Source organism: Physella acuta, unplaced genomic scaffold (assembly GCF_028476545.2).
Source record: "Physella acuta isolate Inbredline_101_S28 unplaced genomic scaffold, ASM2847654v3 ptg000079l, whole genome shotgun sequence".
NCBI lineage: Eukaryota > Metazoa > Mollusca > Gastropoda > Physidae > Physella > Physella acuta.
This window is the reverse complement of record NW_026731599.1, coordinates 131,746-159,336: the sequence shown is the minus strand read 5'-3', so window position 1 is coordinate 159,336 and position 27,591 is coordinate 131,746. Positions and strand designations below refer to the sequence as shown.

The following is a 27,591-nucleotide window of genomic DNA, read 5'->3' as shown; positions in this document are numbered from 1 at the left end:
AAAGCACTACATGGAGCGATGTTTACTTTTATGGTTCCAAAATCTATAGCGATGACGGACTGACACACTACCTAGCCGCTTATATATATACTAGATGCATCCCGTGCTCCGCCACGGTAAATCTTTTTTAAATGTACCAACTTGGGAACAGAACAAAACTAAACACAACATAAACGAACGCAAAAAAACAAACAAACGAAAAAAACAAACATAACACTCATAACATAAACACAATTTAAGTGCAATCATAAAGGCATATTGCTCACAGTCTAGCCCGTAGCGCCAAATCGCGCCCTTTCCGAGCGCCGCCGAACGCGTCTGACACAGTGAATGACTACAAAACAGAGGCGTAGCGACCCTTTCCGGCGCCCGGGGAAAAACTTTCGATTTGACTCCCCAAACTTACGATTTGCACCCCCTCTCCTCAAAATTCCAATTTCCACCCCACCCCCTTAAACTTTCGATTTTCACCCCCCCCCCCGTTCAGACCTTCGATTTCCACCACTTTTGTTTGAAATTCCCCCCGCTCAAACTGTTGATTTGCACCCCCCTCAAACTTTCGATTTGCACCCTCCCACCGCCCTCAAACTTTCGATTTCCACCACCCCCCCCCGCAATTTTTTTCCAACCCACTTTGGCGCCCCCTTAGGTCGGCAACCGGGGACATATGTCCCCCCCCCCCCTCTCTCTACGCCTCTCCTATAAAACCCCCAGCAGTATTTAAAATATCCGTGTTTTACCTACCATATTATATCACTTTATCAATTCAGGCATTTTTTTCCCCCAGTACTTTAAATTTTAAAAATTTACAATAGAGTTTCATAACTAAAACCATTGCGCACCCAATGAACGTGATGACGCGTCTATAATAGTGCTTAATAGTTGATTAAAAATTATAAGTAGTAAACATTACATTCAGTGAATAAAATAAATAAAAGACAGCCTTTTATCAATCAATGCTAATTATAATATTCCAACAATAATGTACTCTTACACGCCTGCATAATTTGCATTCACATTTTGCTAATTATATTATTCCAACAATTATTCCGTCTTGCAGATTCTGCATTCACATTTTTAGCGTGAGTTCAATTTATTTTTAAAATACCTCCCTTGGCAAAATTACTAAACAGTTTAATTAGATTTTTCTAACCTACAGTTATTATGTTATTAAAATGTATCCACTTTTTTCTAGGAATATTAACGAAAACGATATTTGACATTGATCCTTTTAATATATTTTAGCAATGTGCGTGTATTTAATATTCTCTTTACGTTATGCAAAATTGTACAAACAGTGGAAATTATAAAATAGCTCTATGTCGTTATATAAACAAACCCAACTCTTTTACTTATAATAAGACACTGCGGTGCACTGAAAAGCACAGCATGGTGCGATGTAGACTTTTATAGTTCCAAAATCTATAGCGATGACAGAAGGAAGGAAGGACTGACACACGCTCAGCCCGCTTATATTATAGATACTAGCTGCATCCCGTGCTCCGCCACGGTAAATCTTTTTTAAATGTACCAACTGGGGAACAGAACAAAACTAAACACAACACAAACGAACGAAAAAAAAACACAAAAGAAAAAACAAACACAACACTCATAACATAAACACAATTTAAATGCAATCATAAAGGCATATTGCTCACAGTCTAGCCCGTAGCGCCAAATCGCGCTCTTTCCGAGCGCCGCCGGACGCGTCTGACACAGTGAATGACTATAAAACAGAGGCGTAGCGACCCTTTCCGGCGCCCGGGGAAAAACTTTCAATTTGACACCCCCCCCCCTCAAACTTACGATTTGCACCCCCTCTCCTCAAAATTTCAATTTCCACCCCACCCCCTTAAACTTTCGATTTCAGACTTCTTTCGTTCAGACTTTCGATTTGCACCACTTTTGATTTGAAAATCCCCCCCCTCCCTCAAACTTTCGATTTGCACCCTCCCACCGCCCTCAAACTTCCGATTTGCACCCCCCCCGCACATTTTTTTCAATCCACTTTGGCGCCCCCTTAGGTCGGCAACCGGGGACATATGTTCCCCCCCCCCCCCCTCTCTACGCCTCTCCTATAAAACCCCCAGCAGTATTTAAAATATCCGTGTTTTACCTACCATATTATATCACTTTATCAATTCACGCATTTTTTTCCCAGTACTTTAAATATTAAAAATTTACAATAGAGTTTCATAACTAAAACCATTTCGCATCAAATGAACGTGATATAATAGTGCTTAATAGTTGATTAAAAATTATAATTAGTAAACAGTCCATTCAGTGAATAATATAAATAAAAGATTGCCTTTTATCAATCAATGCTAATTATAATATTCCAACAATAATGTACTCTTACACGTCTGCATAATTTGCATTCACATTTTGCTAATTATATTATTCCAACAATTATTCCGTCTTGCAGATTTTGCATTCACATTTTTAGCGTGAGTTCAATTTATTTTTAAAATACCTCCCTTGGCAAGATTACTAAACAGTTTAATTAGATTTTTCTAACCTACAGTTATTATGTTATTAAAATGTATCCACTTTTTCTAGGAATATTAACAAAAACGATATTTGACATTGATCCTTTTAATATGTTTTAGAATGTGCGTGTATTTAATATTCTCTTTACGTTATGCAAAATTGCACAAACAGTGGAAATTATAAAATAGCTTTATGTCGTTATATAAACAAACCCTACTCTATTACTTATAATAAGACAATGCGATGCACTGCAAAGCACTACATGGAGCGATGTTTACTTTTATGGTTCCAAAATCTATAGCGATGACGGACTGACACACTACCTAGCCGCTTATATATATACTAGATGCATCCCGTGCTCCGCCACGGTAAATCTTTTTTAAATGTACCAACTTGGGAACAGAACAAAACTAAACACAACATAAACGAACGCAAAAAACAAACAAACGAAAAAAACAAACATAACACTCATAACATAAACACAATTTAAGTGCAATCATAAAGGCATATTGCTCACAGTCTAGCCCGTAGCGCCAAATCGCGCCCTTTCCGAGCGCCGCCGAACGCGTCTGACACAGTGAATGACTACAAAACAGAGGCGTAGCGACCCTTTCCGGCGCCCGGGGAAAAACTTTCGATTTGACTCCCCAAACTTACGATTTGCACCCCCTCTCCTCAAAATTCCAATTTCCACCCACCCCCTTAAACTTTCGATTTTCACCCCCCCCCCCCCCCCCCCGTTCAGACCTTCGATTTCCACCACTTTTGTTTGAAATTCCCCCCGCTCAAACTGTTGATTTGCACCCCCCTCAAACTTTCGATTTGCACCCTCCCACCGCCCTCAAACTTTCGATTTCCACCACCCCCCCCCCCCCCCCGCAATTTTTTTCCAACCCACTTTGGCGCCCCCTTAGGTCGGCAACCGGGGACATATGTCCCCCCCCCCCCCCCCCTCTCTACGCCTCTCCTATAAAACTCCCAGCAGTATTGAAAATATCCGTGTTTTACCTACCATATTATATCACTTTATCAATTAACGCATTTTTTTCCCCCAGTACTTTAAATTTTAAAAATTTACAATAGAGTTTCATAACTAAAACCATTGCGCACCCAATGAACGTGATGACGCGTCTATAATAGTGCTTAATAGTTGATTAAAAATTATAAGTAGTAAACATTACATTCAGTGAATAAAATAAATAAAAGACAGCCTTTTATCAATCAATGCTAATTATAATATTCCAACAATAATGTACTCTTACACGCCTGCATAATTTGCATTCACATTTTGCTAATTATATTATTCCAACAATTATTCCGTCTTGCAGATTCTGCATTCACATTTTTAGCGTGAGTTCAATTTATTTTTAAAATACCTCCCTTGGCAAAATTACTAAACAGTTTAATTAGATTTTTCTAACCTACAGTTATTATGTTATTAAAATGTATCCACTTTTTTCTAGGAATATTAACGAAAACGATATTTGACATTGATCCTTTTAATATATTTTAGCAATGTGCGTGTATTTAATATTCTCTTTACGTTATGCAAAATTGTACAAACAGTGGAAATTATAAAATAGCTCTATGTCGTTATATAAACAAACCCAACTCTTTTACTTATAATAAGACACTGCGGTGCACTGAAAAGCACAGCAAGGTGCGATGTAAACTTTTATAGTTCCAAAATCTATAGCGATGACAGAAGGAAGGAAGGACTGACACACGCTCAGCCCGCTTATATTATAGATACTAGCTGCATCCCGTGCTCCGCCACGGTAAATCTTTTTTAAATGTACCAACTGGGGAACAGAACAAAACTAAACACAACACAAACGAACGAAAAAAAAAACACAAAAGAAAAAACAAACACAACACTCATAACATAAACACAATTTAAATGCAATCATAAAGGCATATTGCTCACAGTCTAGCCCGTAGCGCCAAATCGCGCTCTTTCCGAGCGCCGCCGGACGCGTCTGACACAGTGAATGACTATAAAACAGAGGCGTAGCGACCCTTTCCGGCGCCCGGGGAAAAACTTTCGATTTGACTCCCCAAACTTACGATTTGCACCCCCTCTCCTCAAAATTCCAATTTCCACCCCACCCCCTTAAACTTTCGATTTTCACCCCCCCCCCCCCCCCGTTCAGACCTTCGATTTCCACCACTTTTGTTTGAAATTCCCCCCGCTCAAACTGTTGATTTGCACCCCCCTCAAACTTTCGATTTGCACCCTCCCACCGCCCTCAAACTTTCGATTTCCACCACCCCCCCCCCCCCGCAATTTTTTTCCAACCCACTTTGGCGCCCCCTTAGGTCGGCAACCGGGGACATATGTCCCCCCCCCTCTCTAAGCCTCTCCTATAAAACCCCCAGCAGTATTTAAAATATCCGTGTTTTACCTACCATATTATATCACTTTATCAATTAACGCATTTTTTTCCCCCAGTACTTTAAATTTTAAAAATTTACAATAGAGTTTCATAACTAAAACCATTGCGCACCCAATGAACGTGATGACGCGTCTATAATAGTGCTTAATAGTTGATTAAAAATTATAAGTAGTAAACATTACATTCAGTGAATAAAATAAATAAAAGACAGCCTTTTATCAATCAATGCTAATTATAATATTCCAACAATAATGTACTCTTACACGCCTGCATAATTTGCATTCACATTTTGCTAATTATATTATTCCAACAATTATTCCGTCTTGCAGATTCTGCATTCACATTTTTAGCGTTAGTTCAATTTATTTTTAAAATACCTCCCTTGGCAAAATTACTAAACAGTTTAATTAGATTTTTCTAACCTACAGTTATTATGTTATTAAAATGTATCCACTTTTTTCTAGGAATATTAACGAAAACGATATTTGACATTGATCCTTTTAATATATTTTAGCAATGTGCGTGTATTTAATATTCTCTTTACGTTATGCAAAATTGTACAAACAGTGGCAATTATAAAATAGCTCTATGCCGCTATATAAACAAACCCTACTCTAATACTTATAATAAGACACTGCGGTGCACTGAAAAGCACAGCATGGTGCGAATGTTTACTTTTATGGTTCCAAAATCTATAGCGATGACGGAAGGAAGGAAGGACTGACACACTACCAGCAGCGTTATATTATAGATACTAGCTGCATCCCGTGCTCCGCCACGGTAAATCTTTTTTAAATGTACCAACTGGGGAACAGAACAAAACTAAACACAACACAAACGAACGAAAAAAAAACACAAAAGAAAAAACAAACACAACACTCATAACATAAACACAATTTAAATGCAATCATAAAGGCATATTGCTCACAGTCTAGCCCGTAGCGCCAAATCGCGCTCTTTCCGAGCGCCGCCGGACGCGTCTGACACAGTGAATGACTATAAAACAGAGGCGTAGCGACCCTTTCCGGCGCCCGGGGAAAAACTTTCAATTTGACACCCCCCCCCCTCAAACTTACGATTTGCACCCCCTCTCCTCAAAATTTCAATTTCCACCCCACCCCCTTAAACTTTCGATTTCAGACTTCTTTCGTTCAGACTTTCGATTTGCACCACTTTTGATTTGAAAATCCCCCCCCCTCCCTCAAACTTTCGATTTGCACCCTCCCACCGCCCTCAAACTTCCGATTTCCACCCCCCCCCCCGCACATTTTTTTCAATCCACTTTGGCGCCCCCTTAGGTCGGCAACCGGGGACATATGTTCCCACCCCCCCTCTCTACGCCTCTCCTATAAAACCCCCAGCAGTATTTAAAATATCCGTGTTTTACCTACCATATTATATCACTTTATCAATTCACGCATTTTTTTCCCAGTACTTTAAATATTAAAAATTTACAATAGAGTTTCATAACTAAAACCATTTCGCATCAAATGAACGTGATATAATAGTGCTTAATAGTTGATTAAAAATTATAAGTAGTAAACATTACATTCAGTGAATAAAATAAATAAAAAATAGCCTTTTATCAATCAATGCTAATTATAATATTCCAACAATAATGTACTCTTACACGTCTGCATAATTTGCATTCACATTTTGCTAATTATATTATTCCAACAATTATTCCGTCTTGCAGATTTTGCATTCACATTTTTAGCGTGAGTTCAATTTATTTTTAAAATACCTCCCTTGGCAAGATTACTAAACAGTTTAATTAGATTTTTCTAACCTACAGTTATTATGTTATTAAAATGTATCCACTTTTTCTAGGAATATTAACAAAAACGATATTTGACATTGATCCTTTTAATATGTTTTAGAATGTGCGTGTATTTAATATTCTCTTTACGTTATGCAAAATTGTACAAACAGTGGAAATTATAAAATAGCTTTATGTCGTTATATAAACAGACCCTACTCTAATACTTATAATAAGACAATGCGATGCACTGCAAAGCACTAAATGGTGCGATGTTTACTTTTATGGTTCCAAAATCTATAGCGATGACGGACGGACAGACACAGCCCGCTTATATTATATATATATATATATATATATATATATATATATATATATATATATATATATATATATATATATATATATATATATATATATATATATATATATATAACTGTGCGCGCGCAGATTTAGCCGATTTGAACCGAGAATTTCGGTCTCAGCCACGTCCTTTTGTTTCGTCCAAGGAAAGTGATTTCGTAATGTTTATATTTTTAAATTATCATCAACACCTAATAATATCTAGAACACTGGTTTCGCAACTGTTGTTTGATACCCCCAGGGGGTGGGAAGGGCTTTTTTTGGGGGGGGGGGGGGTCGCCTACTGGTAGACTAAACACTAGCAATAGAAAAAACAACTAAATATTTTGAAGAATATCTAAAGTTCGGCTTTACTAACATCACTTAAAATGGAATAGAGAAGAAACAAAGCGTATTGTGCAAAGTTGTTCTCAGTCACGAGTCTATGAAACCTTCAAAACTAAAATTTCATTTCGAGACGAGACATTCGTAACACACCAAAAAAGATATGGAGTTCTTTCTTCGGCAAGAAGCTAGAAGCAAACGCCAGAGACTTGATTGAACAGGAAGTTTTCATCAATGAAACGCAGAATTAGTGCAAGCATCAAATGAAGTCGCATTATAAATTTCTAAGCAAATACCCTCTCACACAATAGGAGAAAATCTCATCAAACCCCGCATGCTGAAAATGGTGAAATTAATTCTTGGGGATTCCAGTGCAGTAAAGATGCAACAAATATCTCTGTCCATTGATTCACCGGTATGCCCTCGCTAGCAAGACTCTTCCAAATTTATTGCTAATAAAAGTCGTAACTTAGATGAAATCTGGAGCCCTAAACACCCCATCTATTTGAAGAAATGTGTATAGATTTTGTGAATACTGAAATAATATAATTGTGTTGCTGGACACCTTAAGATTTGAAGCTAAGTTGAGGCAACCCTTGCCCTCTGCTGTATGTTAGCATCTGTAAATACAGTTTTAGATCATGTGATATATATATATATATATATATATATATATATATATATATATATATATATATATATATATATATATATATATATATATATATATATACGAGCTGACCCGCAACGTAGCATGCGCCACTTATTAGTGGTTTTATTTTCTGTTTTTCAGTAATTCATAAATTGTGAATTCAACACTACACACTCTCCCCCCCCCCCCCCCACCCGTGAAAGCAGCTGTCTGTGACGACAGTGAAAAGCGGAATTTCTTACCTCTCCTAGTTTTAAATTGCTTAAAAGCTTAATTGTCTGCCCCTAATAGCAGTCACATTGTAAACATTCGGGGTGAACCACAGCTCACCAGACTGGTGGGGGTGGTAGCGATATGCCTAGAGAGCGGCGTAGGAACGGCTAAGCTCTTACGTGGTGGTGTCCCGCATGGTCCCCACGTACAGAATTATATATATATACGAGCTGACCCGCGACGTAGCATACGCCGTTATTTAGATTAATCCCTATATTTCAGTAATTCATAATTTGTGAATTCGACAATACCAATGCTGTGACTGAAAATATTTTGCTTTCAAACATTATCAGTAGCTAGTGAAGGGCGATTATCCTCACCCTCACTTTCCACCCCCCCCCCTCGCAAAGCAGCCGTCTCTGACGACAGTTAACAGACGACAATGAAAAGAACAAGCAGAACAGGGTATTACCTCCCCTTAATTTTAAATAGTTTAAAAGCTAAATTATCTGCGCCTAATAGCCGTCACTACGATTGTAAACAGCTCACCAGACTCGTGGAGTGGGGGTGGTAGCGATATGGTCTGCTAAGCTTACGTCTTGGTGGTGTCTCGCGTGGTCCCCACTTAGAGAATTATATATATATATATATATATATATATATATATATATATATATATATATATATATATATATATATATATATATATATAATATACTAGCCGTCTCGGCCAGGCCCCGCACTGGCCTCTGTGAAAACCTATCTGTAAAGGACCCTGACTTGTGTGTTTAGTAATCAGCATATACCTGGCATTGCCCGGGTTTAGGAAATTATTATTTTTCGAAACAACCCTAACCACAACCATCCAAAACACACACACACAAAACGCAAACATAACACAAACATAAACCCAACCGCAAACACAAACGCAAATCCAACCACAAACGCAAACACAAAGAAACACACACGCAAACCTAAACGCAAATAATAACTCGGAATAATGCAAATAAACGCAAACATAAACGCAAACTTAAATGCAAAAATAAACGCAAAGTGCTCACATCCTAGCCCGCGGCGCTACATCGCGCCAGCGGAACAGCCTGATTCAACTTAATAAACGACTATAATACCCCAACTTTTTCATAGACTTTTGCACTCACTTAAACGTACGTAGGTGCCATAGTGAAAACGATAAGGTCCGGGACGCCAAATTGCACCGAGCAGAAACCGACAACATGTGATGTTAACCTTAGAGGGGCGGGGTATTTTGAACTTTCTCATGGGGAAAAACTCATTTTTATCGCCTTTGTTTGATAAATAAAATGGCTTATCATTTTAACACAATTTAAAGACGATCACGAATGTTTCCGTTAATTGCTAGGTTTAGTCTAAAATGCAAGTTGTCTAAATGCTTGCGAATGAGAACTAATTGACAGTAACACCATCTGACGACATAACCTTTAATTGCTTTCTTTTTAAAGATGGCTCAATCGTTTGTCACAATTTGGCTGCTGATTGTGTTTTTGAAGCTTGTGATTCAAATATTAAAACTGTTGTTTTCTATAGTGAAAACAAACTATGCAGTAAATTTGGGGGCCCCTAAAAATCAGGGGGCCCCTTGCTGCAGTCCTCTCAGCCCCCCCCCCCTAACCTGCTACTGTGTCTAACTTCTACCTGTGGTTCCACCTTTAAGAAAAATAAGTGTGACGTAGATGAGAATGTAATCCCAGCGGAAGGATAGCTTGACGTCACGGCTATCAGCAGGGTACGTCATACTGTTGACTACAAAATGAAAACATATGAGTTGCTGAACATTTTCTTTTATTGTAATTGTGCACATTTTTTAAACCGAATGTTTTTTATATCTTGAATGTTTGTTATATGTTGATTGTGTGTTTGTTAAATCTTGCATGTTTGTTTATTATATCTTGAATGTTTGTTTGTTGTATCCTGAATGTTTGTTATATCTTAAATGTTTGTTTGTTATATCCTGAATGTTTGTTATATCTTGATTGTTTGTTTGTTATATCCTGAATGTTTGTTTGTTATATCTTGATTGTTTGTTTGTTATATCTTGATTGTTTGTTATATCCTGAATGTTTGTTTGTTATATCTTGATTGTTTGTTTGTTATATCTTGATTGTTTGTTATATCTTGATTGTTTGTTATATCTTGATTGTTTGTTTGTTATATCTTGATTGTTTGTTATATCCTGAATGTTAGGGCGGACACCAAAGTGGCGCCGTTGGTGTATTCGTGCATTTCTTTAGACCAGACTCTGGCCAGCACTTACCAATGTCTTTGCTGTACAAAGGAACAAATACGTTGATGACCCTGCCTAGTACCAGCAGACATAGACAGACCCCCACGGTCAGCTGAAGCGTGATGCTCCCCTTAGGCCAGACGTACGGTAACATCAGCTTGACCTTTGCTAAAGAATTATCCCAGGTTGACTTCTGATCAGACGAGTTGCTTCCCTTTTGTTGAAAAAAGTTTCATATTGTTCTTAATTCACAGCTACATATTAGGACGGCAGCAGTCGCGCACACTTGAACACGACACACTTCAACAAGACACACAGGAACACGACAAACAGGAACAACACACACAGGAACACGACACACGTGAACACGACATACTTGAACACGACACACAAACATTACTCTTCATAGGGCCCTCTAGCACTACTCCCCAGGGTAGCACTTTGATCATTGACTTATCTTCTAGTGAACTAGAATCTAGTCTAGTCTACTCTGCTAGCGCTACACACATAGAATTATAAAATATCAGTGTAAGCTTGCAAATACATACAATACTTTTTACTGCTTTAACGTTTAAGGGAAGAAATTTTCGAAACTCTATAGGGCTGGAAAGTAGGTCACCAACCAGTTCTACGGCTCAATAAAACCTGCATGAGCCATAGAACTGGTTAGTGACCTACTTTCCAGCCCTATAAGTACCCATGTATTATAAATGCAGTCCAAATGCCGTCAAATGTGTCTACAAACCTCCTGGTCATCCAATGCCATATAAGGAGTGGGCGGAGTTTTGGTCACTGCAAGCAGTAGCAGGAGCAGCGCCAGCACATAACGGACCACGAACAAACCCAGCTCAGCCGCGTCTGATTGGCTGGAAATTGTAATCAAACAGAAATCAAATTTGCGTCCTCTACTGTCATTACAAAAAGGGGCCTGCTGGCTTGTCTAGTAGTCTGGAATCTTTTACTACAGCCGGTATACTTCCAATAAATACAAAAATATATAGATCTACAAAAGCAATTTTTGGTAAAATCACGATATAGCGTCGGAAATTATTGGGTAATGTTCGTTGAGTTTCGGTAACATTCGTTACTGTAAACCATAGTTTATTTGACCGTTGAAAGAAAAATAAAGTCAAGTGCATTGAATTAATGTTTTAACTTAATTTAATGTTTAACTGACAAAAAATTAGCAACAATTAGTAAATCTAAATATTATTAATAAAGTCGAGTGTAGTAATTAATGTTTTTTTTTTAAGAAACAGAAAAAACCTGCAGAAGATTTGCGACAACCAGCTCTATTTCTGTTAGATCTAGTAAATAAGACGATTAGATTTTCTAAAGTTAAAGTAGTAAGAATAACTAGAATAATGTTTAGTAGCAGCAATAATTAGCACATACACTTAAAATAATTAGAAATACAAAATAATTAGCAAAACAGTATTTAAATTGCAACTAAAATCAATCCTTGCACATTTTTCAACATTATGTATTAAAAATAATATGGCGGCAAATAAATGATGGTTTACAGTATTTCCGGTGGTTTCCGGAACGGCTCGACAGACTACGCCATGGTTTTACTGTTTTTTACTGCTGTACAGTTCCGGAATAATAACCGACGCTATATCGTGATTTTACCCAATTTTTTATATAAATATTTCACGAAACAGCCACCTCTTAATAATCAGACCTATTTTCTTTTTAACACAAAATGAAGTTGTCGTCTTAGCTTACCCATCCCGTAAACAAAATGAATTTTATTTTCTTCAATAATGTTTTTCGTGCACCTTGATGGTGGTTTTATAAAAAGTTAACAGGTCTACTATAGCAGTGATTGTTCTACAGTAACTAACACTGTTGCGTAGAAGAATATTTTAAAACCTACAAGAGCTGTAGTTTGAAAGATACTTCCATGACTTACTACCCTTTTTAAAATAGGGGTGTCCATAAATCTCATTAAAATATTTTTGTACTAAGTAAATTAAAAAGCAATTGAAATTCTTAATTATTATTTAAATAAGACATACTAAGAATCGTATAGCTATAATAAACCGGGAGTGATCTCCCCAAAACTTTCTCGAAGATTCTTATATAAAATAACAGGGGATGGGAACTCGGGCTATAGACAAGATTTTTAATCCATTTTAAATACTTAAAGTTTTAAAAATAGAATAAAATCTCTTAGACAAAAGAACTGCACACCAAGTGAACGCCAAATAAAAAAGTGCATAATAGTGCGCAATATTATAAGTACTTTAAAAATTGACATTAGTTTTTTGAGAAATCGGAAGTAGCGTAAATTACTACTTTCGGTCAACGGAAATTACTCAAAATTTAACAGAAGGTAGAGAATTAGATCGTTTACTTACATGTGAAATTTCATTTATCTATCTGAAATAGTACTCAAGTAATAGGCTTTTGAAAAATTCAAATTAGGAAAAGTACCACTTCCGGCTATCGGAAATCGCTCAAAAGTTGATACGGATCTACGATTTTGATAAAATACTTACATATGAAATTTCATCAACCTAGCTGTAACGGTTGTAACGAAACACCACTCTATCAGCCAGATAGTTGGCGAACGCTCCCGGATTCGTTTAACTGATTATACACAGATGGCGACAAGCCTAAATAAAAGAAAGCTAACACAATAGTTCACTAGGACTCGTACTTGATGTCTAGGGGAAACACTAGAGAAACTACTGATGCCAACAATACATTTAATCTGCATATAACTTTTAATGAGTGTACAAAGTCGTGGCAGGACACTAGATTTATACAGGATAAAATAGATTTACAGAATGAACAAAACCCAACTTACAATTTGTGTGAAAAAAATAATATGATACACTATCACAGCTTTTAACACTTCAGAAAAATCACCACAGTTTACACAACGCTGCTATAAGCATAAAGTATTACTTAACCACAAGTAATATAAGAATATGCTGCTTAAACTACTTAGTCATAAACGGCGACAGCAAGGGCTTATTATCTCTCAACGATGTCTGGTCAAGTAACTGCCTAGAGAAACCTGTGCGCGGTCTATTTATCGACTTAGGCAACATGGAAGGTTATTGGTTGGGGTACCACCTGGTCCGAATCAACCAATCATCTCATAATGGAAAAATACTGAGTCTAAGACTTTCTTAAGACAGTGGAAAAAACCAGTGATTACACCACAGACCATATATGGTAAAGTAACAAATGTAAAAATAAAAATTACCAGTAATCTTGTTTACACACGGACACACAAACAGACAGACAGACACACAGACATACGGACAAGATTGCAAAATTATGTTTTTCCGTATCAGTGAGGTGTAAAACGTCGAGATTTGTATAAATCTCGATCTTTTTTTTTTGCACGATTACAATACTTTCTCTATACTTCGTATATACGAGAAAGTAAAAATGAATGTATTAAAAAATAATAATATAAATACAAAAATCATAAAAATAAACATAACGCGATAAACCATTGCAAAAATATACTTTGACTAGCTTGACTGTTACCAAATGTTTCTTGTCACAGTTTTCGGTAAACATGAAATGTCATTAAAACAATTATAAACATAATTAATTTAGGCATAATTTTGTCTAGTTTGTTGTAGTATGGTGGTTATACATTGCAATGAAATTAATTAAATTACTCAGGTAATAGATTATTTAAAATTTAGTGAAGCAGGATGTTTATAATATATATATATATATATATATATATATATATATATATATATATATATATATATATATATATATATATATATATATATATATATAGGAGGGCCCAACAACTTTTTGCGTGGGAGTCTTTTTTTTCTAGTTCCGCCACTGATTCTATCTCATTTTGTATTTTAACTATATTAATATTATTACTGCTATGTTAATGTTTTGACTACTCCATTGCTTTTTATTACAATGCTGTTATTTTTTTTTTAAACGGCCATTGGAAAAAAAGGCCTCGGTTCCTACTGTTGTTACCGTTATTGAATAAATTGAAAAAAAAAATGATTAAATAACGTGAGTATTTCGGTCAATTTAATTTTGCAAATCTTTTTTTTTTTTTTTTTTTTTGTACGGAAGTTGCATGCCGCCCTAGAGTACTTAACAAGGCCGCAGGTAATAATGAGATTAAAATGACAGTGCTTATATCATTTTGATGTAACTTTCCTAAATGCAATTTGATTGTGTGTTTTATATTTCATCATATTCAACTGTTTCCTTATTCATTTGTTATAATTACGCCCATTTGTACCAATTACTTCCCTTGACAAACAATGTTTTACTTTCTCATATAGAGAAAGTATTGTAATGTTCCAAAAAAAAAAAAAAAAAAAAACAAAAAAAAAAAAACAAAAAAAAAAAAAACACGAGATGTTTACAAATCCCGACGTTTTACACCTGACTGATACGGAAAAACATAATTTTGCAATCTTGTCCGTATGTCTGTGTGTCTGTCTGTGTGTAAACACGATTACTTGAGTACCGTTACAGCTAGGTTGATGAAATTTCATATATAAGTATTTTATCAAAATCGTAGATCAGAATCACCTTTTAAGCGATTTCCGATAACCGGAAATGGTACTTTTTCTACTTTGAATTTTTCAAAAGCCTATAACTTGAGTACTATTTCAGATAGATAAATGAAATTTCACATGTAAGTAAAAGATCTAATTCTCTACTTTCTGTCAAATTTTGAGTAATTTCCGTTGACCGAAAGTACGCTATTTCCGATTTCTCAAAAAAACGCACGTAAATTTACGTAAAGTACTAATAATATTGCGCACTATTATGCACATTTTATTAGGCGTTCGCTTGGTGTGCAATTCTTTTTTTTACGAGATTCAATTCTATTATAAAAAGTTTAAGTAATTAAAAATGGATTACAAATAATGTCTATGTCCTGAGTTTCCATCCCTCGTAGTTTTATATTAGAATATCGGAGAAAGTTTAGGGGAGATCACTCCCGGTTTATTTAAGTTTGTTTTATGTTGGAAAAAACAACAATAATTTTTTTAATTACCCTAGTTTTATGAATTGCAATGTTGTAGGTAAAACACGCGTATTCTAAAAAATACCTTTTATTTATTTTATACACTTAATATACTGTTTACTAATTATTATTTTTCATCAATAACAGTTTAGAAACCGTTTCTAAATGTATTTTATGTTTACGTTTATGTCTCTCTCTCTCTCTCTCTCTCTCTCTGCGTTATTGTTTGCGTTTATGTTGGCTTTTGTGTTTGCTTTGTATTTGCGTTTTTGTTTGTGTTTGCGTTTGCCTTTGTGACCCGAAGTAGTATTTTACGCTATTTCCGATTTCTCAAAGAAGGTAATTAATGTTTTCTTTATTGTACTCACACTGTTTAGTAGCGTAGCTGAGAGAGAGGGGGGGGGGGGGAAGAGAGAGGGGTGTGAGTGGCGCCAAAAGGGATAGAGAAAATTAAGCTGCAATGTTGAATAATATTATTTACAGTTATAAATTTATGAAATAAACGGATAGAAGGCTTTAAAAACCGATTCAACTGTTTTCAACCTTGATTGTTTTATGGTTTAATGAAGAAAAAAAAATCTGAAGCCTCAAGAATCAGTGACTGGTAAAATCCGCTCATTATTTTTTTTGAGGGGGGGGGGGGGGGGGGGGGGGGAGGTGCGCTTTTTCGCGAATGTAAATCAGAAGGATTTACACCAGATTGGTGAGTAGATACAACTGTGTAACAGTAATACAAAAACCTTGATTACGCTAAAGGAAGTAATTTGGATAAAATGTTGTACAAATATTCTGGATAAAACAACAAACCCTTCAAAAATTGGTCACGTACGTCAATGAGTTTCGATATCAGCTAAACTTCCTTCATATTGTACTCAAACAAATCTCCCCAAACGGTGCCGCTCTCTCTGATAAATTGTTCTAGGGGAGAGAAAGAGAGAGAGAGAGAGAGATAGAGAGGGGGGTGGGGCTAGCTCTGCTCATCCTCTCCGTTACGCCTCTGTAGCTTTGACTAGAATAACCTTTTCAACTTTGACTGTCTCAACTATTATGACCTGTTCACTGACCTTTTTAACTATTATGACCTGTTCACTGACCTTTTCAACAATTATGACCTGTTCACTGACCTTTGCAGCTTCCACCACCAAGTGGGATTGTTCCAGGAAATAAACATGAGATTCTCGCGGACAAACAACAAGCCGTAGAAGAGAAGTAGGACAAGGCCTTGACCTCTAGTTGGTAAACTTGGTAACATACTTCGTCTCTCCATAGCCAGTAGCCACAGTGACATAATACAGGCACAAATGATGGTACACGCCTCTAGTACCTGTACAAGTAGACTCAATACAGGTACAAATGATGGTACACGCCTCTAGTACCTGTACAAGTAGACTCAATACAGGTACAAATGATGGTAGACTCAATACAGGTACAAATGATGGTATAAGTAGACTCAATACAGGCACAAATGATGGTACACGCCTCTAGTACCTGTACAAGTAGACTCAATACAGGTACAAATGATGGTACAAGTAGACTCAATACAGGTACAAATTATGGTACACGCCTCTAGTACCTGTACAAGTAGACTCAATACAGGCACAAATGATGGTACAAGTAGACTCAATACAGGTACAAATGATGGTACAAGTAGACTCAATACAGGTACAAATGATGGTACAAGTAGACTCAATACAGGTACAAATGATGGTACACGCCTCTAGTACCTGTACAAGTAGACTCAATACAGGTACAAATGATGGTACAAGTAGACTCAATACAGGTACAAATGATGGTACACGCCTCTAGTACCTGTACAAGTAGACTCAATACAGGTACAAATGATGGTAGACTCAATACAGGTACAAATGATGGTAGACCCAATACAGGTACAAATGATGGTAGACTCAATACAGGTACAAATGATGGTACACTCAATACAGGTACAAATGATGGTAGACTCAATACAGGTACAAATGATGGTAGACTCAATACAGGTACAAATGATGGTAGACTCAATACAGGCACAAATGATGGTACACTCAATACAGGTACAAATGATGGTAGACTCAATACAGGGACAAATGATGGTAGTCTCAGTACAGGTACAAATGATGGTACACTCAATACAGGTACAAATGATGGTAGACTCAATACAGGGACAAATGATGGTAGTCTCAATACAGGTACAAATGATGGTACAAATAGACTCAATACAGGTACAAATGATGGTAGACTCAATACAGGCACAAATGATGGTACACTCAATACAGGTACAAATGATGGTAGACTCAATACAGGGACAAATGATGGTAGTCTCAATACAGGTACAAATGATGGTAGACTCAATACAGGTACAAATGATGGTACACTCAATACAGGTACAAATGATGGTAGACTCAATACAGGTACAAATGATGGTAGACTCAATACAGGTACAAATGAAGGTAGACTCAATATATATATATATATATTGGTTGGTACTCTATTGTTGGTTGGTTATTTTATTTGTGTTCACAGTTTGCTTGTTTTTCTTGTGTTTAATTATAGCTGAATCGGGGTAATGTTCCTCCCTCCCCTTCTCAAAAGATGGCGCCCGGTTTTCACGGCGCGGGGGTCTGCCAGGGTGTCACGGGTAATTTACAAGCGTTCGTAGTCGTGGACTGCGGCCGGAGCTTGACCGGACCCTAGGTGTGAGCATGCATTTGTGTTTTGATTTAATGTCCCGTCTTCCTAAAGGGCCGCCTCCTTTCATTTACGGGCGAAAGTCCACTAACTGTGTCAGGTAGGGTCAAGCCGGCGGTTTGAAAGGATGGGGAAAAGGGAGGTTGGACAGACTATATGAGAGGAAGGGCGGATAGTGTGAGCTCTCTTACACACACACACATAGCTAGGGCTAGAGGCTAGTCGAGGCTTTCTAGTAGCAGCCTTAGGGTTGGCCGAGGGCTGGCTCAGTGGCCCAGCTGATGTAATGTTGATATGGCCTGGTGTTCACACCAGCGGCCCAACGTCTTGTTCACTGTACATATGTGCTTTGTCCAGATGTTTACATCTGTGACCTGATGTTTAGACTAGTGGCCAATGTTGTACCGGTGGCCAAACGTCTTGTCCCGGTAGATACGTTCTTCGTTCCAGTGGCCATTTTCTATGCGGCTGATGTTTGTACCAGTGGCAAAACGTTTTGTTTCTGTGAATAGGTGCTTCGTTCCGGTGACCAGGGACAGTAGCGTAGCGAGGGGGCGGCGGGGGGACTTATGTACCCGGGCGCCGACCTTAGGGGGCGCTAAAATGGGTTGGAAAAGTAAATAGAAAGGTTGAGGGGGGTGCAAATCAAAAGTTTGAGGGGGGGGGGGGGTGCAAATCAAAATCTCAAGGGGGGGGGGGGTGCAAATCGAAAGTTTGAGGGGGGTTGCAAATGGAAATCTCGAGGGGGGGGGTGCAAATCGAAAAGTTTGTCTCCGGGCGCCGGGAAGGGTCGCTACGCCTCTGACCAGAGATTTGTTTCTGTGGTCCGACCCTGAAGTTTATACATGTGGCTGATGTTTGTACCAGTGGCTCAATGTTTTATTCCAGTGGCTGGAAATCTTCCTGCCGCTGTCGATCTGGATTGTTGTGATTCTGAGATTTTGTAGCCACGCAAGTAGAAAAATAAGAACTAGGGATAATGACATTTACATTGGTGTTTCTGAGATTACACAAGCAGTGAAAGTAGTGTAGGACTTAAGAAAATGATATTCACTTGTGTAATTTTGGGTTAAGTAAAATGCGGGTTTACAATTCACACTTACATATTTTGTTGAATGTTATGTAACCAAGGTGAATAATTTCGTATGGGGATGTAAGTTTAAGGATTTTTTGTCTTTTTGATTTGTATTAGGAATTCAAGTGATGTTTTCTTGAATATGAAAGACTGGCCAGGTCTTATTTGTGTTGTTTCTTTTGCTTTTGCTTTGTGACGTCAAATGTAGATAAATGAATGTATTAACTGTGTGTTACTAAGTTTTATTTTTAGTTAATATTAATGTTGTATTAGTGTGAAGTAGTTAGTTTTGTTCAGGTCTGATAAACCTTCCCTTTTCCAAAGGGGAATGCACGGATTTGAGAGAATAATTACCATTCTCTTTAATCGGGGAACCCCCTCTAACATATATATATATATATATATATATATATATATATATATATATATATATATATATATATATATATATATATGTGTGTGTGTGTGTGTGTGTTTGTGTATGTATGTTTTATTTACCTGAAATCCATACAATGTTTTCTGGGTCAAATATACATCGCTCATGGCAAGGTGAAGGACACTTTCAATAATGATGAGAATCGTGCAGAGAACCTGGCAGAGAACATGATTAATCACGTGACCGTCTTTGTCCAGTCTTTTAATGTCCACTTTTGACCATTTAGTTATAGCCCCATTTTTACACCATAAACCTAGCCAAGATTTGAGCAGAGAGGGAACACAATACACCGCAGGGGATTTCAATTTTCAGAATTTCTTTTGACATGAAAACCAAGAAGGCCAGCCGTCTCAATCGTTACCCAGAAAGATTCGCAGTGGGAAAATGCTCAACGGAAAATGTGCAAATAGAAAAATGCGCACACAGGAAAATTACACACACACACACACACACACACACACAAACACAAATATAAACATAAACATACACACACACACATACATATATATATTAGGCATACTGCCTAGCTTCGCTTAGGTTTTCAAAAAAATTGAGGAATTGAATGATTAATTAATAGGTGATTGGCTGCTATGTTAAATGCTTAGGGCCTAAATTTATACAGGGGAGTAATTTCGCGTTACACAAATATTGATGGAATATTCGCAAACTTATTACTCGCACGGTTATTAGAACTGCAAGGGATTTCTTAATAGTATCAATCAAATATTATAATAAATTACTTTCGCAATTAATTTTTGCAATTTCAGTACAATGCAAAACTTAATTTAAAACAAAATATTTATTTAAAACAATGCTATACTTTATGATTTTTGTTTTTTTCTTGAAAACAGTATACAAAATATTTAAAAATTATTACATTAAAAAGTTACCTCCCCTGTTCATAGACCAAATGACCAAATCTCGTATAATGAGAATTTCATTCGCGGTCATTTTTAGCCCTCTTAGAGAGCTTTAAGTCTGACCAACAGTTTTTCCATACGGAAAAACACATCTATACAGGTGTACAAAAAAATAGCCAGGTTGAAGATTCCCGATTTTTCCCGGACATGGCGAGTTTTTGTGACACCCCAAGGCGTTCTCCTACCACCTCACAAAATTTCAAGGGGGGTCGTCGGAGGAAATTTTTTTTCGTAACAGAGCTCATATAAAGAGAATTTCACTCGCGGTTCTTTTTTAGCCCTCGTCGAGAGCTTAGAGTGAAACCGACAGGTCTGCCCTATGGCCAAGCCATTTACTTATAAGCATGCCAAAAATTAGCCAGATGTAAAGAGGGTAAGTGCCCTAAAATCCGTTTTCAAATTACCCTCTGTTTTTCCCATAAAATACAAAGATTATATAGGGAAATACAACTGGTCAGTGTTGACCCCTTTACGAAGTTTTCCCAGATATGCCGAGTTTTTTGTGACACCCCAACTAAGTCTCTTAATCCATATTAGGTCAGCACCATTGGAAAACGATTGTACATAAATATAACAATTTGAATGATTTCGGTAAATTGATAATTCTGTTTGGGAACGGATGAATCCTTAAGAAGGCACAACATAACACTTTTATTTTCTTAAAAAAAATAAATAATAATAAATCGCCCTCCTCCCACCCTTTATGCCCGCCACTGAATGTAAATTTTGTTATAACAATACAAGAAGGTCACTGACTGTCTACTACAAGCATCCCGTCTGTTCACTACGAAACGTCTTCATCGGCCCGCATACAATAGGGTATCTTATTACTTGTTTTCCAAATTTTCCTCCCTGGTCAGGTCGGGGGATAATTCGATTCCACTCGTCTCCAGTCACCTCAGGTCAAATGCGAGGCGACCGTACCCTTCACACAGGGAGGTGTGACACTATAATTTAAGACCAGTCCCAATTTAGGTGGGAGATAACTCACTATAACAATCAACAACGTCGGCATTTGACCATTTCGTTTTTCCCAAGTGAATTCAGCAACCATTATTTAAGTTTACAAACTAATTCAGATAACAGTGACGGTGCTGAAGCGTGGGGCCCCTCCTCTGCGCAAAAATTTTTTTTTAATTCGCAGGGGTGGCGCCCCAGGCAGTGCGCGATTTGTTTTTTCTCTATATGCGGTTTGTAAAAATAAAAAACGATTTTGGTTTGACAGCGTTCATCCGATCGCCATCAAACTTTTGTGAGTTCATTAGAACACTCTGGGGAAGGGTTCTGTAAAAAAAATTTTTTAATTTCGCAAGGGCGGTGCCACGGGAGGGCGCGATTTTTCTCTATATTCGGTATATTAAAAAAATCGATTGCATTTTCACACCATTCATCCTATATATATATATCAAACTTTGCGGAGTTAATTAGGTCGGCGCCACGGGATGGTGGGATTTTTCTCTATTACGGTATATAAAAATAAAGACCATTGCGGTTCGACACCGTTTATTCTGGTGCCATAAAACTTTAGGGAGTTGATGAACACTCACGAGAAGGTTTCTGGGGTGAGAGAGGGGGTGTGTGGGTGGGCGTGGGAGGGGGATTTAAATTTACATGGGCGGTCCCTCGCCTGGATGCGATTTGGCGCCCTGGTCTTTCCCGTGAGAGCTATGGCGACTACGTTTGGTCTAAAAAGTGTAATAGACAATGGGTAGGATGGGGCGTTACAAACGCTCACTAAATTGAATCAGGCGTGTCCGACGGCGCCCTGGTAGGGTGCGATTTCAGTTTCGGCCCCCAAAGGCTCACAAGGGCCGCTGAGGGCCATGTAATACGTTTTATTTTAATAATCAGAAAAATTAACAAAGGTTAGATTATTAACTGGGACGTTTCTTTCTGTCCGTAAAAAAATCCAAAAAGTTTCGTCACTTTGCGAATGATGCAATTAGCATCTATTTTTTTACAATCCAATCAGAAATTGAGATCAAGCATCTAATAATAGACCATTAGTAACGCTAACATATTGCATCAGTCACACTGATGTTTAAAACACGTCAAATAATTTTTTTTACGTGTTAAGGAAAAAATCCTGTTCATTTGTGTCACTTTAGCGAATGACGCAATCTGTATCATTGTTACAGGATGCTATTGGCACGATGACGCCTGTCAGTTTTAAGAAGCCAGGGGCCGTAGGCGGTGCCTATGCTGTATAGTAATCGGTGGGGGGGGGGGGCTCCTAAAAGCGCCCATCTACGTCCCTGACACATGGGCGGTCACCGAAGTGTGATCTACCTCATTATTTCGATGAGTGTTTAATGTTTTCATGCGGCATTCTAGGTAAACCCGTGTCCCGGTATCCAAGCGCAGGCATTGTTTACATTTAAATAACTCACTTCTAGAAAACAAGTTGACGCGTCTAACAATATAGGATGAAACCCTTCTTATATATTTGGTTGGAATTTCTTCTGTTCCCGCGGCAACGCACGGGGACGGGTACGCTAGTATATATATATATATATGTAACCCTCTTTCAGTGAGGATGCTTTTACCCACTGAGGTGTTGTAGTTAAAAGGGCTGACCCTGAGATTTAGGACAAATTGAAGCGACGCTGTTGTCCACTGATTGACTTTATTCAACAGTACATCGAGCCATAAACGGCGATGTAGAACAACAGTAGTACGACGATTAGAGATGAGTAATGAAACAAAAAAAAGGACAAAAACTGTAGCCCCAAAAATAAATGTAAACAAAAAGTTACATCAATGATAATACCACGTGTAGGCTACAAACATACACGGGTGCAATAAAATATGTTGCGGCCAGTACACAGTACTGCCAACAAGTACCAATAAGTAGTACAATAATAAATACTTAAATAAATACTCAACCTAACTAGTGCGCAACACGCAGCACTAGCAGGAATACACAAATAAGTATTCTAACAATAAACATAATTTATATAACCACATTACCTTCATTAGGTCTACATTGTTATTTCTACCTCTAGGTACCGTCACCCTCCGTGTCCACATATAGCAGCCTTGCGTGTGACTGACATGGCTAGGCACGAACTACCCATAATCCCATGTCACATAACATGGGACACAGGTAAAATCGCTCACTGAAGAGCATGCAAAACAAACTACATCAACAGTGTTGCGATCCCACAGGGGCTGCAACCCAATGAATTAAAACTTAATTCGTATCCCCCCATGGCTGGTAAAAGTGGTAACCATATGTGTTACATATATATATATACAGCAATGTATGTATGTTTGTTTGTTTGTCTGTCTTTTAAGCATTACTACACCTCTTACCACATCGCCGTGAAACTTTGGGAAGTTGTTGAGAATATTCCTGGGGAGGTTTCTGCGAAAAAAAAAATTCAAATTCGCAGGGGTGGCGCTCCGGTAGGGCGCGAATTGTTTTTTCGCTTTATACGATATATAAAAATATAAGCCGATTGAGGTTTCTCACCCTTCATCCGATCGCCATCAAACTTTGGGGAGTTGATTACAACACTGCAGGGAAGGGTTCTGCAAAATAATCATTTTTAATTTCGCAAGGGCGGCGCCATGGAAGGGTGTGATTTTTCTCTATGTACGGTATATAAAAATAAAATTCGATTTTGGTTTGACAACATTCATCTGATAGCCATGAGACTTTGGGGGAGTTGATTAGAATACTACCTGGAAGGGTTCTGTAAAAAAATCATTTTTAATTTCGCAAGGGCGGCGCCACGGGAGGATGCGATTTTTCTCTATTTGTGGTATTTAAAAATAATAAATTTGAAGTGCAGTGACATGATCGCCATGAAACTTTGGGAAGCTGCTAAAAATATTTCTGGGGAGGGTTCTGCGGAAAAAAAGTCAAATTCGATGGGGTGGCGCCCCGGCAGTACGCGATTTGTTTTTCCTCTATATACCACATATAAAAATAAATGTCGATTGCGGTTTTACACCGCTCATGCGATCGCCATCAAACTTTGGTGAGTTCTTTAGAACACTATGTGGAAGGGTTCGGTTAAAAAATCTTAATTTCGCAAATGGCGGCGCCTCGGAAGGGTGCGATTTTTCTCTACATGTGATATATAAAAACAATAAAAGTGAATTGCAGTGACACTGTTCACACGATCGCCATGAAACTTTGGGAAGTTGCTAACAATAGTTCTGGGGAGGTTTCTGTGGGAAAAAAAATCAAATTCGCAGGGATGGCGCCCCAGGCATGGCGCGATTTGTTTTTTCTCTATATACGGTATATAAAAATAAAAGTCGATTGCGGTTTGAAATCGTTCATCCGATCGCCATCAAACTTTGGGGAGTTAATTAGAACACTTCAGGTGAGATTTCTGAAAAAAAATCTTTTTTTTACGCCGGCGCCCTGGTAGAGTGCGATTTTGCTGCAAATAAAAATGTCTGTTTCGGCCCCCAAAGGCTAATATGGGCCGCTGAGGGCTGAGATAAAAATAAAATTCGACTGCAGTTTGACACCGTTCATCCGATCGCCATGAAACTTTGGGAAGTTGATTAGAACTTTCCAGGGGAGGATTCTGCAAACAAATCTCTTTTAATTTTGCACGGGCGGAGCCGCGGGAGGGTGCTATTTTTCTCTATATACGGTATATAAAAAATAAAAGGATGCGGTATATATATATATATATATATATATATATATATATATATATATATATATATATATATATATATATATATATATATATATATATATGTTGTGAATAGACTTAAGTGTATTGAATGAGTTCGAGAGTATGTGTGTGGTTGAACAGGGTTAATAGAGATGTTGATGGTTTGAGAGTATGAGTGTAGTTGAATGTGTTTAATAAAGATGTTGATGGTTTGAGAGTATGTGTGTAGTGTGATTAATAAAATATTCGGAATGCGTGATAAAAGAAATAAGGATGTGACGTAGGGGAGTATGTGTTGATTGTTAGGGAAAAAAGTAGAAGTCAGTCTTGTTGTCGTTGTGTTAGGAAGTCTTTGTCCTGTGTCTGCCGTTGATTTAGTCGTCGTGTAAGGTTGATGTAATACAATTATAGAAATGAAGAAAGCCGCCTTGTGTCATCTATATTCGATCGTCCTAACTCATTCGTCCACTTTCAGCATCGACCCTGTCCAAGAACTCGCGTTACATGTTTGCCGTTTTTTATGGTCTTCAAATATTTTAGTTTTACGACATATTGGCTAAAACATCTCAATATTCATGCATTTTTAAAAAGCATTTTTGTGGTGTGAGTGTGTGTGTGGGGGTGGGTGGGGGGGGGGGGGTTGTTCCGTATTTTTCTATTGTTTAAAGTAAATGTACACTTAATTTAAACAATTTTTTTCACGGGGCACAACTCTTATTTTAGTCTTTGGTAAATAACATAGCTTAAAATTAGACATTTAAAAAATTACTAAACAGAATAAAGGCAATAGAGACATTAAATTTACATTTTTTTTAAAAAGTAAATTTTTGTCCCCTAAATGTCGGGGGCCTCTGGTTCCTGCTTTTTCAGCCCCCTCTCTTTAATACGCGACTGGGTAGGTCTACCTATCCATCCCGGTCATCTATTTTAAACTCCAAACGGTCAAATTAGAGAGCCGGCCAACTTTCTTAAGAACATGAATTCTAGAAACAATCAAATTAGAGAAGCAAGCCGGCCAACTTTCTTAAGAACATGAATTCTAGAAACAATCAAATTAGAGAAGCAAGCCGGCCAACTTTCTTAAGAACATGAATTCTAGAAACAATCAAATTAGAGAAGCAAGCCGGCCAACTTTCTTAAGAACATGAATTCTAGAAACAATCAAATTAGAGAAGCAAGCCGGCCAACTTTCTTAAGAACATGAATTCTAGAAACAATCAAATTAGAGAAGCAAGCCGGCCAACTTTCTTAAGAACATGAATTCTAGAAACAATTACAATTTTCTATAGTCACATAGTGCAGTCACTAGATGAAGTCAATTATTTTTTCTATAGCTTTTTATTTTGTGTGTAAGTTGGGGGTAGTTCGTCCCACCACTCAGATAGAAACCTCAAAGAAATACAGCACATAACCTTAAGGAGACACACAAGACATGATGTCAACAAGACATGATGTCAACAAGACATGATGTCAACAAGACATGATGTCAACAAGACATGATGTCAACAAGACATGATGTCAACAAGACATGATGTCAACAAGACATGATGTCAACAAGACATGATGTCAACAAGACATGATGTCAACAAGACATGATGTCAACAAGACATGATGTCAACAAGACATGATGTCAACAAGACATGATGTCAACAAGACATGATGTCAACAAGACATGATGTCAACAAGACATGATGTCAACAAGACATGATGTCAACAAGACATGATGTCAACAAGACATGATGTCAACAAGACATGATGTCAAAAAGACATGATGTCAACAAGACATGATGTCAACAAGACATGATGTCAACAAGACATGATGTCAACAAGACATGATGTCAACAAGACATGATGTCAACAAGACATGATGTCAACAAGACATGATGTCAACAAGACATGATGTCAACAAGACATGATGTCAACAAGACATGATGTCAACAAGACATGATGTCAACAAGACATCTCACCTGAACGGAGTAGCGTCTGGACGCTCGTGTCTTGTCGGCCTTGAGCGCATGCTTGCTGTATACGTACGTCTGTAGAGCAGCAGAGACGAGGATAAAAATAGCCACGACACTTGCAGAAGTTGATTGAAAGAAACATCGAGTAAATCCATTGTTGACCCACACATCTTGCCATGCACTTTCATTAGGACAGAACTGCATTTTACTAGCTGTGGACAGGAGAGATAGACTTGATGCGAGCAACCAGGAGGCACCAACCAGCTGCAACAAGGAGGTAGCCGGCTATTATTATTTAGATGTTAATTTGCCTCCGGCGTTTTACTCGCTGTTTTTACTTTATTAAGCCACCCAGCACTTGTTGAAAACGGTGCATTGCATTATAGTTGTGCGTAAGTGTTTTATATTTTGAGAACTATACAAA

At 37.7% G+C, this 27,591-nt stretch overlaps 1 protein-coding gene across 1 annotated transcript in view; it reads right to left on the bottom strand.

Moving 5' to 3' along the window:
• LOC131954848 (ATP-binding cassette sub-family B member 6-like) overlaps positions 1-27,591 on the bottom strand; it is an 81,825-nt gene that overhangs the window by 36,566 nt on the left and 17,668 nt on the right. The window contains 6 exon segments of the mRNA XM_059318665.1: positions 9,872-9,979; positions 10,491-10,674; positions 11,206-11,326; positions 16,575-16,774; positions 19,706-19,798; positions 27,174-27,379. Of these exon segments, the coding sequence (XP_059174648.1) occupies positions 9,872-9,979; positions 10,491-10,674; positions 11,206-11,326; positions 16,575-16,774; positions 19,706-19,798; positions 27,174-27,371 (904 nt within the window). The 5' untranslated portion in view covers positions 27,372-27,379.